This window comes from Prinia subflava, chromosome 5 (genome assembly GCF_021018805.1).
Source record: "Prinia subflava isolate CZ2003 ecotype Zambia chromosome 5, Cam_Psub_1.2, whole genome shotgun sequence".
NCBI classification, from domain to species: Eukaryota; Metazoa; Chordata; class Aves; order Passeriformes; family Cisticolidae; genus Prinia; species Prinia subflava.
The window spans coordinates 4,709,725-4,723,819 of NC_086251.1; the positions used below are offsets into that span (position 1 = coordinate 4,709,725).

General features: G+C 41.9%; 1 protein-coding gene across 1 annotated transcript; it reads right to left on the reverse strand.

Moving 5' to 3' along the window:
* Positions 1 to 428: 428 nt before the first annotated feature.
* CAT (catalase) lies at positions 429 to 14,071 on the reverse strand. The gene is made up of 13 exons (XM_063397659.1): positions 13,769 to 14,071; positions 10,046 to 10,217; positions 9,057 to 9,167; positions 7,572 to 7,702; positions 6,845 to 6,949; positions 6,386 to 6,511; positions 5,783 to 5,974; positions 4,893 to 5,045; positions 4,631 to 4,769; positions 3,500 to 3,630; positions 3,092 to 3,199; positions 2,483 to 2,569; positions 429 to 2,057 (listed from the first exon to the last, which is right to left on the reverse strand). Exons 1-13 carry the CDS (start codon positions 13,832 to 13,834, stop codon positions 1,992 to 1,994), a joined length of 1,587 nt encoding a protein of 528 aa, XP_063253729.1. The 5' UTR covers positions 13,835 to 14,071; the 3' UTR covers positions 429 to 1,991.
* Between the last annotated feature and the right edge of the window lie 24 nt (positions 14,072 to 14,095).

Genomic DNA, 14,095 nt, shown 5'->3' on the forward strand with positions numbered 1-14,095 from the left:
AGTCATATTGCAACAACCTGGCAAAGGAATGCTTGATTTTAACTGATCAGAACACAAAAACAAAACTGTGGTTGTGTCATATTAACACTCTCTGTGCTCATGATAACAAGCTGTAAATAGATTTATTGTCTTATTTATTTGAAGAAATAGCATTATTGTTCTTCCAGTGTTTCCACAGCTTTGGGAAAAGCTAAATTTTCTGTACAACACTTGTCACAGCCAGTTTAGCCTAGAACAGACGTCATTTAAGTCATTTAAACACAACTGGGGGTTGAAATGTGAGTTTTTAAAATAAAGGCAGCTGCCAAAAGTACATCCAACCTACAGCTTCTGCACCATCTCCAGAAAAACAGATGAAAGAATGGATGAACTTCCTAGATTAACACAAAGTATTTGAAGACATCTGCACAGAAAACATGTTGCCAAGAGATTTTTCACTCCATTTATTTCAGAAATAAAAGAAGACAACAACATAAATCACTTAGCAGATACAACCAAAATCACAAGATCAGGCCTTGTTTACTCTTCTCCAAAATTCATTAGGATTCTCTGTTCCAGCAAAAAATATTCCTACCCAATCATGTAATCCCACGTGTCTGATCAGTTCAAAAGCCAATGAAATCCCAGAATATAGTAGGTTATTCCTTCATATTTTACTGCACCTCTACCCCCGCTGATTTTTCACAATAGATTGGTAGATAAATGAATTGCAGAGCAAGTCACATTCTCCAAAATTTAACAGAATGGCATTTAGTATCTACTCTTCTTGACTTGCCACCATTGCTGGGAATTTACACTTAAATCAGGAAGTCAAAATACAACTCAAGGCAGACCCAGAAATGCAGTGATTATTGACAAATCACCCCCAAAACTGCTATGGTTTGAATTTTTTACATTTGCCTGAGTTAAGAGCAGTAGCTGGGTTCTGAAATGCTTTGCATTTAGTTTGGACAATAATTATCCCATAACTGAGGTCCCAATTTCTTTTTGCACAATTTAACTAAACTGCAGATGCCAAGTAACATTATAACATGCCTCAAATCAGGTTTTAGACATATTTTCTAGACATCTACATTCATACAAAAATGCTGCTTTAATCAAAGGGTCACCCTGAAAATTAGCCCTGGCTTGATGAAGAAACAGCAACAGCAGATTATTGCAGTAAAATAACCATTTCAGCAACCACTGGGAATAGTTTTCAAAGTTCTTGAATTTCAATATTCACACATTTGAAGGTTTATTTCTCAAATATTTGGCACTTTAATATTTTTCTATTTAAATGCTTACAGATTAGAAAGAACAATTTACTCTCCTACCCCTGAAAGGGCTGTAAGGTGTAATCCAATTAGTTAAACAGTGTATGGCATAAGAAAACATCTTTTGCCACCTCCCTTATGTCAGTTATATCCCAACACCACATTAGTAAGGAAAGATTATCTTAAAATATATATTAGGAATACAATTGAACTATATTTAGATTAAGCTTTGTAGTTAACTACTGTGTATCATTTTACTTCTGGAAGGCCAAAAATGAAATACAAGGGATGAGTTTACACATACAGACAGATAATTATTTTATTAGAAATACTGAACAGCATCAACTTTTTAACAGTTTTCTCCATGAGGGCAATCACAGTGTCCTTATAGAAATTCTACTGTGTGGTTGAGCCAGGAAAGTTGCACAACAAAAAGAAATGAAGCAGTATTTTGATTACATTTCTGTTTGCTGCTAGAAGCTAAGACAATTTCTCATCATGAGTTGTTTAAAAATCCCGTGAGTTATCATCAAGCAGTAAAGCACTAGTGTTAAAAGGCACTGGGATTGGAGCTTGTGTTACCTGGTTTCCAGTACAGACAGCACTTGAGAGCTCAGTAAATCACACCTGTGAAACACTCAGGGCTTGGGCCCAGGTCTGCTACATTCATTGAAGTGTTGGACAGGTTCTTGTGCAGCTGGAAGGACGCAAAATTCAGAGCAGATCTCTTCTGACTCACAGGTTGGATCTCTCCTTGACAGACACACGAGTTGTGGACTGTGTGTATGTTCTAATTACATCCTGAAAATAAAGCAACAGAAAAACTCTGGGTAAGTTCTCTTTAAAGTAGAGAACTCCAGGAAAAATCTGAATCAACTGAGTTGTTCTTTGGAGCAAGCACTGAGCCCAGGAAAGGCTTGTGGTAATATTTAATCACCGTCACAAAGAGTTGGTAACCAACCTGGACATATTTGATATGACATACAGTCAGCTTCCAGAAATCCTACAAACCTCAGCTGAAACAAAGTCTATGTACATCACCAGTTCATCAACATTTAATTGTTATTAAAAGTAATGTCTCCTCTTCCTGCACTTCTACAAGCACTGACTTCCAGCCTTTATATCAAACAGGAATCAAGACTAATTTCTCACTTCATTGAATTTACAAGAGGAGCCAAAATAATTCATAGCCAGTCAAAATGCAGCTACAAAAGTCATTACCATACCTTTTTCCCACCCTCAGCATTGTATTTGTCCAGCCAAGCCTGGACATGGGCTCCATATTTAGGATGAACAGCATTGAAGTTTTTCACCTGCACAGGAAAACAAGACAGAAAAGACAACAAGATTTTTTTCCTCCATTTCAAAAGGACTCTTTACCACATTTCCTGGCCTAGAAGCAGTAGGTATCATAAGGAAGAGAAGTTTAATTCTGATCAGTTATAAACAAGATATGAACATCTTCAAACACGATTTCTGTTATCCCACAGAGAGCTCCTTCCCAAATTAAACAAAGTTGCTCTGGAAAGGGACCAATCTTGGCCCTCACTGCCTTCCTGTTTAGAGCAAAAACTCACTCTAGCAGTCATCTGACTTTTGAAACACCAAGCTAAACACATGCTCAACATCTATCCCATTCTTCACTCCAGGAAAAAGTTACTTTAACATGTTATATATTGATGTTATATTGTGTAACTAGGCACAATATTTAATTCCTGAGGAAGCAAAAAATCCAGCCTTTTCAGAGAATTCCTGATCTTCCTTTTCAGAAGCTATTATGACAACATTACTAGACTGGTAGGAAACCTGGAATAAAGCCCCAAGAGGGCACTTACAGCTCGTTTCTGAATGAAGAGTTGGGCATCCTTCAGATGCTCTGCAATGTTTTTACACAGCCTCTGGCGCTCTTCCTCGTTCAGCACTTTGAGGTAGAATTCCCGTACCTGCCCATTGGAAAATAAAAAGGTTTATTTTGATATTCCCAAAAGTGACTAAGAATAGCTTTCACTTCCTAGTCAAGCAACACTTCAAATACTCAAAATGTTTAAAAGGCAGCCTATCTGTGAGGGTTCTTCTTTGGCAAACATGCCAACAGCTCCTCCTCCAGACACTAATGGCAAGATGACAGGTCAGAGCCTCTACACAACAATGCCCCAAATCTGAATTTCAGATTCTGTGAGAACTCACACCAATACACACCCCTCATGTGTGCCAAGCAGCCCAAAGCCTTCCCACAGCCCCACCTGGGTCACGTTGTCCTCATCGGCACTGTTGAAGCGCTGCACATCCCCTGACACAAACATGCGGCTCTCCCTGAGCTGGGGCACGTCCTGGGGACCAGTGAAGCTGTTTGGGTAATAATTTGGGGCACCACCTGGGGAAAAAAAAATCCCCAAACCAAATCAATCAGATGGCAGCACTCTGAAGTAAGCCAAAAGATGTTATTTGCTTGGAGGAATGTAAATGAATTACTATTTGTTCTATTAAAAACAGCTGACAGCATTGTTCTATCAACACCTTCAAGCCAGTACTTAACAGCACCTGCTACAACAAGAATTTCCACAGCTTTTTTCATGGAATATTCATTTGATTCAAAAATAAGAAAACCTGGCCTCTCTCACAACAGTATTTCTCAATTATAACAGACAGTCATGGTTGAAGTCTAAGGCAGCATAAAAATACAGTCATTTACATATCTGAAGTACTACAATGCTTCCCTGTGTAGGGAGTATATTTTAAACACATCATGAACTTAGATAATGAGTTTATTTTTATGCCATTATCTATCCTAGGACAAGAGCAGCTATCCTCAAGTTCCTGTTTTTCAAATATTTCCCTCTACTCCGTCAGCAAGTGTCTGAACTCATAGCCCAGAGCAACACATATTTTGGCATGAGCCACAGCTTAAGCACATCCTTGTTTACTCTCAGGTGGAAAACAGCCACTATTGGGCAAACCCTGACAGAACAGAAGCAGCTCGATAGAGGGGAAGTTACTCTTGGCATTTTCACTTTTGTCTTCCACAATGTCTCAAATCTGAAAGCAAAGCAGTTGAGTGGACTGAGCATATCCAAGTCAGTCTTTAAAACCCGACTGCTTGTATTCTCCACAAACTCCTTTCCTGTTAAAAGGCCTTTTAGTTCAGTTTTAAACACATCTTAAGCTTCACTTGGTTTTTATACTTTTAAACAAACTCCTCATCCCGTACCCAAATATCCCAAACCTCCTTCACTGGATTAACAGAGAAGATATTCACGCATTTGTCACAAGTATGTAAAGATAATTAACATGGATCTTAAGCCCCCTGTGAACTGAAGAGAACGATGCAGCCCATGCTTAAGTATCATTATACTGAAAGCTGTTTTCCTGACTACCTTGGTTGTCAGAAACAGTCATTGGCCCGTCCCTCTGGTAGTTGGCCACCCTGGCTCTGAAGGGACAATTCACAGGGATCTGGAGATAGTTGGGGCCCAGGCGGTGTCTGTGGGTGTCAGGATACGAGAAGAGGCGTCCCTAAAACATTGATCACAAACCACCATTAACCACTGCTTGTGAAAGACTGGGACATGCCAACTCAAAGCTTTCATAAGCAGCAAAGTATCCACTGCTGCTCAGGTCAAACCTCCTGCTTCTTACCTGCAGCATTTTGTCAGGGCTGGGCTCAATTCCGGGGGGCATGTTGCTAGGGTCATAAGCCATCTGTTCCACCTCTGCAAAGTAGTTGACAGGATTCCTGTTCAAGACCAGCTTTCCCACAGGGATGAGAGGGTAGTCACCATGAGGCCAAACCTGTAACACACAACGCACATCCAGTAAAATCAACATTATTACAGTATTATGCAGCTTAATTACCAAGCAGAATTCACCTGATTTAAGTCTAGATTAAGAGAATACATTACTGAGTTTCTTTTCTCCTAATAAACATTGAGAAATGTCTTATTTTAAGAAGCCTTTTGCAATTAACACAGAGTATTAATGCAACTTATTTCATCATCCCAGAATAATCTCAGCACTTGAGTACTTGAACAAAATACCCGCAGGCCCTTGAAAAGCTGCCTAGGGAAGCAGGGCGTGGGTGGAACTGGTGGCACAAATGTTTTCAGCTCCTTCAAAATGCTTAGCTGGCTTAACTGGCCTTTTCTTTGCCATCTGAGCTGCACTTTTAAGTTAAAAGGTCTTTAGCCACTTGGGGAGAGCAGTGTTAGAGGTAAAAAATAGTTTACTCAATGCAAGTTTATGTGGGCACCTTTCAGCAAGGCATTCCTAGGAGCAGCTATTGGAAGTGGGACAAAATGAGACCAGCAAGGCTCAGGGTGTGACTCTGATCTGAGATCACATTTCTGAAGTGTCATGGGATCTACAGGCCTGGAATCCTGCCCGATCCATTCTTCCCTGAGGAAGGGTAACATCAGATATAATACCACCACAGTTTCACCTCCAGAATTTCTGGCTCAGCGTGGCTCTACAATAAAGAACACACTTAAAAACTGCCTGAAACTGAATATTCCCAGCAGTATCAGACATACCTTAGTCACATCAAAAGGATTAAATGGGAACTTCTCTGCTTCTTCAAAGGTCATAACCTGAATGTAGAAGGACCATGAAGGATAGTTCCCCTTGGCAATGGCGTTGTAAAGGTCCCGTATGGCATAATCAGGATCAGTAGAAGCCAATCTTCCTGCTTCTTCCACAGAAAGGTTTTTGATGCCCTGGTCAGTCTAAAAGCAACAAAAGCACCAGTTACAGCATGCCAAAAGTACTACAGAGATCATTCATCAGAACGGATTCTAACAGGATTCATAATCCAAGAATGAGATTGTCCAAGTCCTAACTTCCAATAACTGGACTTTAAATTTATAGTATATTCAACAGCTGCTTCCAGATAAAGATCAGTTCACTGACAGTGCTCCACTAACAAGAGACAGATGCCCAAAGAAGAGTTTCTCACAGTCTAGTAAATGATCACTGTGTTAGCAAGTAAGATGCCTCTCCTATTGGTTAAAGGTACAGAACTGAGATCAAACAAGGACTCCACACATCTTTGAGTCTGAATTAAACTTGAAAAACCACTGGTTTCTGGTTTTTATCCAATACGATGTATAGTTCCAGCTAAAAAACAAAATCAATACCTTGGCATGGAATTTGCAGTAAACTGCCCTTCCATCAGCATTAACCAGTTTGAAGGTGTGTGATCCATATCCATTCATGTGGCGATAGCCATCGGGAATGCCACGATCACTGAATAGGAAAGACACCTGAAGAGAAGGAGCAAACACTATTAATGGGCTCAGCATTCCAAGGAGAAAGTCTTCACTCCAGACTAAGTGTAATTATTGTGTTCATCTGCATCACTGGCAGCTATGTTCATGTTGTTAGGAATTCCTTGAGCAATTTTAGGTGTTAATGAAATAAAACTGACTCCCCCTCTAACCACAGGTAAGCATGGATAATTTAAAATCATATTTAAATAAAAGATAAATAAGACTATGTACACTTCTAAATCAAACATTGAAAAGAGGGAGTTAAAAACCTGCTGTCACAACATGATTTTCTTAATTGTACAAAATGAAGTCACAGGAGAAGCGTACTTGATGCAAAGACTCAGGCCGAAGACTCCAGAAGTCCCACACCATGTCTGGATCCTTCAGATGAGTCTGAGGGTTCCTCTTTTGGCTATGGACGAAGGATGGAAACTAATTGGTCCAGAAGTGGAGGAGAAAAAAGAGAAAAAGAAGAAATTAAAGACAAAGCTGTAAGACCATGGAGAAAAATCTGCTGCTGCCATACCCCTTCCTGCAAACAAATTAATTCACAGACCAGTCAAATGAGGGTAACATCAAACATTCACAATTAGAATACACACAGATAAAAAAAAATGCTTTCATTTTGTGGTTGATAATGTGAGAGATAAAACTGTTCAGATTTGTATATCTGTGTTTATGTGACTCATAAATTAATACACAGATGAAATTAAATACCTGTGCAGAACTGCACTCAAGAAAAGCCCCTCTACTATCTGCTGTCAAGCTTGTGCCAAAAGACAAAAAACCCTGATTTAATGAAAAGAATTGGCAAGAAGCTTTTCAAGTGAAAAGCTCAAGTGAAAATATGAAACCATGTAAGTTACCAAGTTTTAGTTCTTTATTTACTTCTGTTTAAAAGCATCTTTCCAAGTAAAAAATGTTCAAAAAATCTGACAAACAACCGAGTTTGTGTGTCAAAGCAGGAGCTTTTGTGTCTGAGGAAGCCACAACAAGATGTGAATGAACTTTTGGGCTTTCTCACAAAGTACCCCCACCTTTTGTGCTTACTCACCAACATTGCATCCCGAATAAAGAAGATGGGAGTGTTGTTTCCCACAAGATCCCAGTTCCCATCCTCCGTGTAGAACTTCATGGCAAAGCCTCGGGGGTCACGAACTGTGTCAGCTGAGCCAGATTCTCCAGCTTGGAGAAATACAGGAACACACACAAGTGTCAGGATAGGAAATGCATATAAACACGACTTGAAAATAGGCCACAGAATCCTAAAAGGGCAGGGTTTATTGCAGTCTTTTCTAGACCAAGGAATGTTAGGAATATTTTCAACAATACTTCAGGCACTGTGAGTTTTCCAAGTGCAAATCCAGCCAAACATTCGGGCCACAGTTAAAAGAAGAAAAAAACAAGTATACCCACTTGAACCAATTAAGAGTGGAATTTGCATTATCGCTAAGAGAGCCATCATCAGATTTTAAGGCTGAATCATCTAAACCCACATTTGTTTTTGTGCACCAAATCCCAGTGGCAAAGCTCTCATCTGGAAGGTAGCAATCTAACCAGCGTGCCTAATAAAAAACTACAGAAGAGCTGTAATCCTTTTAATTCTTCCTGCTTCACCCAGGATGGGATTTTCAATGGGAGTTTAGAGCAGAGCACCAGTGCTTAGCACAACACCTGAGCAGAGGTGCTCCAGAAGTGCTCAGAACAGCTAACGCAGAATTGTGATGAAATCAGGACGCTCATGCTCTCATTAAAAACCTTGTGTATTTCAGAACAGCAGGGAGGAAACGTGTCCAAACAGGGCAGGCAAAGGGAAGGGAAGGATGCAACAACCTGCTCCAGCAGAAGGCCATGTTTCAGACTCAACTCCATGTCCTTACCCTGTACAACACTCAGGATACCCTAAATCCTATGGGATTTAACACTGGAAACAGCCAATCGGCCAAAGTCAGCAGCTCCCCAAGCCTTGCTGAACTACCTTATTCTCTCCAATACTTCCAGAACCGAATTCTCATTAGGATTGATTTTCTTTTAAAAACACCCTCATCATGAATTGCAACTTCTCTATCAGACAAGCTCTTGATCACAATTAGCTTCAACTAATAGCATTTAAGATTTTACTAGTTGGTGCATTCCAATCTTTAAAGAAATAAGGGTTTATTTACGGAAGATTGTTTATTTTTTCTTTGCCTGGTATTTAGTTTACATCATATATCCCCAAAACATTCCTGCAGCATAAAGGAGGTCATAGGTATTTAACTTGCAAGTGCTGATTGTGATTCAACCAGAAACAAAGCCAGCTTTCTGTCAGATCAAAACAGCTGGGGCTGCCCTCCCTCCCACATTTCAGACAGACAAGTGTCTCCAGAGAGCTCTGACACAAAGGGGCAAAAGCTGCTTAAGGTCTCCCATGTAAGTGAACTTCAGAGAGGATGAACTGGCAGAAGGAAGCATTGCAAACACCCTTAAGTGCCCCACAAAGCAAACACTGCTCTCAGGGCACACATGCAGAAGACATAAAGTGAATTTAGAGCCTTACCAACAGTGGAGAAGCGGATGGCAAGCGGAGTCCTTTTCCCAATGTGTTCAAACACCTTTGCCTTACAATACTGAGTGATATCATGAGTGACTTCAAAATAGCCAAAGGCTCCTGAAGAACAGCAAGTTCAACATATCAGATCTAGGTACCTTCCTTCCACTCACAGCTTGTCTGTTGTTAACAATTTTGAGTCAAAGGGAAACATGGATCTACAGGAGTTTAAACAATGCTCTAAACACTCAATTTACTTTCACAAAATGAAACTGATTTAACACAAAGAATTTGCTCCTTCTCTCCTCCACAACTGACTGTTAGCAACTCCTAGCAGCAGCACAGAAGATGCTCTTCTGCCAAGATCTGTGTATTTATCTGGGAGCAAGGCAAGTATTTTTTTAATCCTACTATGAGTTGCAGAAGTTTTGGTGCACCTGTAAGCTGGGTGAAGCAACAGAATCCTTGCCACCCACACAAAGGAACTTTCCCCATGTACAGTCACATTTTAAATACAGCCCCACATTTGCTCCTTCTAGGGCAATGCAAAACAAAAATCAAGGTACTAATTCTACCTTACTAAGATAAATAATATTTTTTTAAAGATTTAGGGGGTTCTAATTTAAGTATTAGATGAGTAGCATGCTTTGGGAGACCTACATTAGAAGACAAAACAAAATTTTCTATTAAGTAACATGCAAACAACATTAAATAGAAATGGGGAGGAACAGACAGAAAAAGCAGACACTACAGGAGATACAGTAAAAATTGCAGGACTATAACCACATTTTCTTTCACTTTTGTAAAGAATTTTTCAGGGCTTCAAATTCTGGCCCTGAGTTCTTTTAAACCAGGCCTTACCACTGTTGTTTATATAGCTTTATTATAGCCAGTAACACTAAATCATAAATAACAATATAATTTATGTGTCACAATCTACACGTGAACTCAAAAGCTCTTTAATTCTACACAGAGAAAATCTGTGATTTTAAACATACCTGCCCCTTTTGCATGCACAACTCTCTCAGGAATCCTCTCCCTGTCAAAGTGAGCCATCTCGTCAGTGAAAACAACATCTTGGACAAGAAGAGGCCCCCGTGGGCCCACTGTCAGGATATTCAGCTTATCCCCAATGGGGTTCCCAGCACCCGTGGTCAGGACATCTGGGGTCTGGAAGCGAGAGAAAAGTCACTGTCAACACCAGACATGAAAAACCTTCTGAGCCACACAGTGTGCGTGACTGTCCAACCACGACATGTCACAAAGTATCGACAAGGAGTGCCAAAATGACTTCAGATTCTGGAGGAAGTTACAGAACATACAGGTCTTCACCTAAATCACAGAGCTAAGTTGGAGGACAATTTAAGAAGGGGAGTTGAAGTCATGTAAAATCCAGGAATGTTTTCCATGGTTCATAAATGTTTCTTCTCAAGACTACTGATCTTGCTTCAAGAAAAATATGAGATGGAGGAAAAAAACTAAAACAGGAGCAGCTGCTGGAAAATAAAGGAGAAAGGAGAAGAAAAAGAAGAAGAAAACAATAGTATAGGAGTAGAGACTTAAGAAAAGAGCTACAGCCATACTAAAAGGGGGCTTCCATGATTAGTGTTGGTCTGGAAGAGTTATGGAAAATAACGCAAGTAGGAACACCTGGGGAATCATCATTTTAGACTCCTGGACCATGGAAGGACTAAAATTAACACAAGCCCTAAGAAGTTCTACTCCCAGGAAATGTCCTACAACTTCAAGAAACATCTGCAATAGAATTGAGTGTACTCCTAATTTCTCATGAAAAGATTCCAGCAGAAAAGACTTTATCTGATCACATGTGGGGTTACAGGCTCCTCTAAGGCAATATTCCTATTTTACTGGGTGCTGTATAAAATGTAATGAGAAAGGTACATCAGAGACCTGATGGTCACTGAGTTCTCAATTTTTCCTGGAGTACATTTATTGTTAGGAGCCTTGTAAAGGACTTAGAGGAACAGGAAAACAAATAATGACAAAGGAAAAAAATAAAGCAAATAAAGACAAAACTTGCAACAGGATGAGCTCAAATAGAGTCACCGATGACAACCAGCTAACAACAAATCCATCACATGTTGCACTGAAGTGTCATAATTCCATATGGGAATTATGGAATTCACACCACATCATCCTACCTGAAGCATCCACACACCTGAACCACGTCAGCACAAATTCTCTCAGCCCCTCCTGACTAGTTCCCCTCCTTTTGAAGTTCTATAAATGAAAAGGGAAGGTGGGGTGAAGGAAGAAGCAATTCTCGATGAGAAAAGCATTCATTATTCTACCAGCAACTTCATGGGGTTCCAATTCTTACCCTGAGTCCTGCTCTGAGGGGGTTAATAACTGCAAACAGACAAAATTCCCATCTGATAGAAGACTTTTTTCCCCACAAAAGGCAAGCCACAAAGGCAAGAAAAGAACAATATTCACACTCACACCCACACCCAGAGCTCTGGATGAGGCAGAGAACACAAAGGAGATCCAGACACCTTTGTTTCACTCACATCCATGAATAACCACATAAAAGACATTTGACAGGATAAATGCATTTCCACTGTGTTCCTACTAATGTGCAACACACGCTACTCCAGCTGGCTTGAATTCCCAAAATATCCACGTTATTCTTCCTTCACCACTTCATTAGCATAAAGCTTTAAGCATAAATCCAACTCCTCTGGGATGCCTGGAATCCTGACCTACACTGAAATCTGCACGCACATTTTAAAAGATAATACGTAACTGGTTACAAACATAAACACCATGTTCAGAAACTTACAAGAAAGTTAAATAAAGCTAAATTGGTATTTCAAGTCAAAGAAACATCTGCTTAAATCAAAAGGTTTTCTATAGATTGTTATGGGAAATATGCAAGAGTAGAAATTGTTCTCAGCATATTTTCCACTGTTTATTTATTACAGGCTAGACTATTCTATAATGCCAATGTTTAAGATCACTAAAAGTAGTTGCTAAAACCACAACTTGTTGATATTAAGGCTATAAAAAAATTTAACAGCTTTGTGCCTTAGTTTGCTTTGTGCAGGCAGATTTGCTAGTGTTCACGTTAGAAGTAAAGAATATTAATTTCTTTAGTGAAAGGAGATTTTCCCTTTAGTTTTAGGATTATGTTATGTGTGGCACACAAAGTAAGCTCCAGAGAGGAAAAAAAATCCACACTATAATTTAAAGAAGAACTCTTATGCTTCTTTTGGACCTAAGTTTGTTTGATGCCTGTGTTTTCATCTAGTTGGGAGGTGCACAGAGCCCAAACCTTGATAGGTAAGAACTTTTAAATCTCTATTTCATTCCAGCACTAACCTGCCCTGACAGAAAGAAGAGAAGCAAAGCCAGGAGAATTTTAGTCACTGCTGGGGTAAACAGCGCACATCAAAGTACACACTTCCAGGCATTGCTGATACTTTGTACCTTATACAACTCACTTTAAAATTCTAATAAGTCCTCCCTACTTTCTATCATAAAGTCTCATGACTCCTTATGCAACGCAGACTTTGGGTTGCCTCCCAATCTCCAAATTAACCTTGGCCTCTTTTCAAATGCTGCTTTGCACAGAAAAACCAACATCCCTACAAGAAGAATTACTCACGGATAAAAAGGGAACTATTATGACACATGCTAGGATATGATGGAGTCACAAGTCACCAGGTAGCTTTCACACTGCACCTTTGAGAACCAAGAGAAAAACTAAAATTAAGACGACTTAACAGTTCCAGTGGGAACTGAGACATCGACTTGCACCTTGCAAGACTGCCACTTAAAAGCAGCACCAAGTGTATTTAGTGGCAAATACACACTTCTGTCAGAAACTACTTGTGGAAACCGTCACGGTGATTTGATGAAGAAGGGAAGTGAACTCTTGCAACACTTACAGATTAACCTAAATATCTGGGGTCTATTCTACATCAGATGACTGAGTGCCACGCTGTTGATTACCCACCCCTATGGTTTCAGTCAACCATTTGTCCCAATCCACAGAATCATAGAATGGTTTGGGTTGGAAGAGAACTTCAAGGTCATTGAATTCCACCTCCCTGCCACGGGCAGGGACTCAGGGACACCTTCCACTATCCCAGGTTGCTCCAAGCCCTGTCCAACCTGGCTTTGGACACTTCCAGCAGCCACGGCTTTTCCGGGAAACCCGTGCCGGGGTCTCACCACTCTCACAGGGAAGAATTTCTTGCTAAAAAATTCACTTCGGTCTGGTCAGCAAGTCCACGAAGAATATAATGAAGTGGAAGGGAGCCAAAGGATCATCGAGTCCAACTCCTGGGCCTGCAGACACTGCTGAACGCGCTTTATCCTTTCTATTATACCCAGTCACATTTTCACTGGGCTCTACCGCCGTGGCAGCAAACCGAAAGTCAAATTCCCGGTTTTAGGCAGAAAAAAAATCCCCACCATCCCTGCCCGCGGCTCGGCCGCAGCGCTGCCCGGAAGGCGCGGCCGGGGCGGTCAGCGCAGTCTGACTCCGGGCCAGCTGGCAGCCGCCGTCCCTCCGCGCCCCGCCGCTCCCGGGCACAGCTCCAAGCCGTGGGGGCGAGGCCGGGACGGGGCGAGGGCGCCTCGCCCTCCGCCGCTGCCCCGGGGACGCCCGGGCGCTCGGAGCACCGGGACCCCGCGGGGCTCCCCCGGGGATGCGGGGCACGGGGGTACCGGGGAGCGGCCGCGCCCGGCGGTACCTGCGAGCCCCGGTGGCTCTTCCACTGCTTCAGCTGGTCCGCGGCGTCGTCCCGCCCGTCGGCCATTTTGCAGTCTCCCGCGACCCCCGAAGCAGCAAGGGCGGCGAGGAGAGGAGCGGCGGGGCTGTGTTCGCTCCCGGCGAGGAGGCGGCGGCGGGGGGGGTGAGGCCGTGGGCCGGTCACGCTGTCACCCCGCGGGGACCCTCCGCCCGCAGCACGTCCCGCCCGCAGCACCGCGGGTAGCGGGAGGCAGCGCCAGTACAGCCCCGCTCCGGCCTGCGCCCGCCCCCCGCTACCTCCCCGGCCAATAGCGCCGAGGCCAGCCGC

Bases quoted from the DNA above. Each gene is read 5' to 3' on its own strand.
- CAT (XM_063397659.1), bottom strand. From the start codon at position 13,834: ATGGCCGACGGGCGGGACGACGCCGCGGACCAGCTGAAGCAGTGGAAG. The intron at 10,218-13,768 runs GTACCGCCGGGC...TCTCGCTTCCAG, and splicing joins AGAGCCACCGGGGCTCGCAG to ACCCCAGATGTCCTGACCAC. The intron at 7,703-9,056 runs GTAAGGCTCTAA...TATTTCTCCAAG, and splicing joins CATCCGCTTCTCCACTGTTG to CTGGAGAATCTGGCTCAGCT.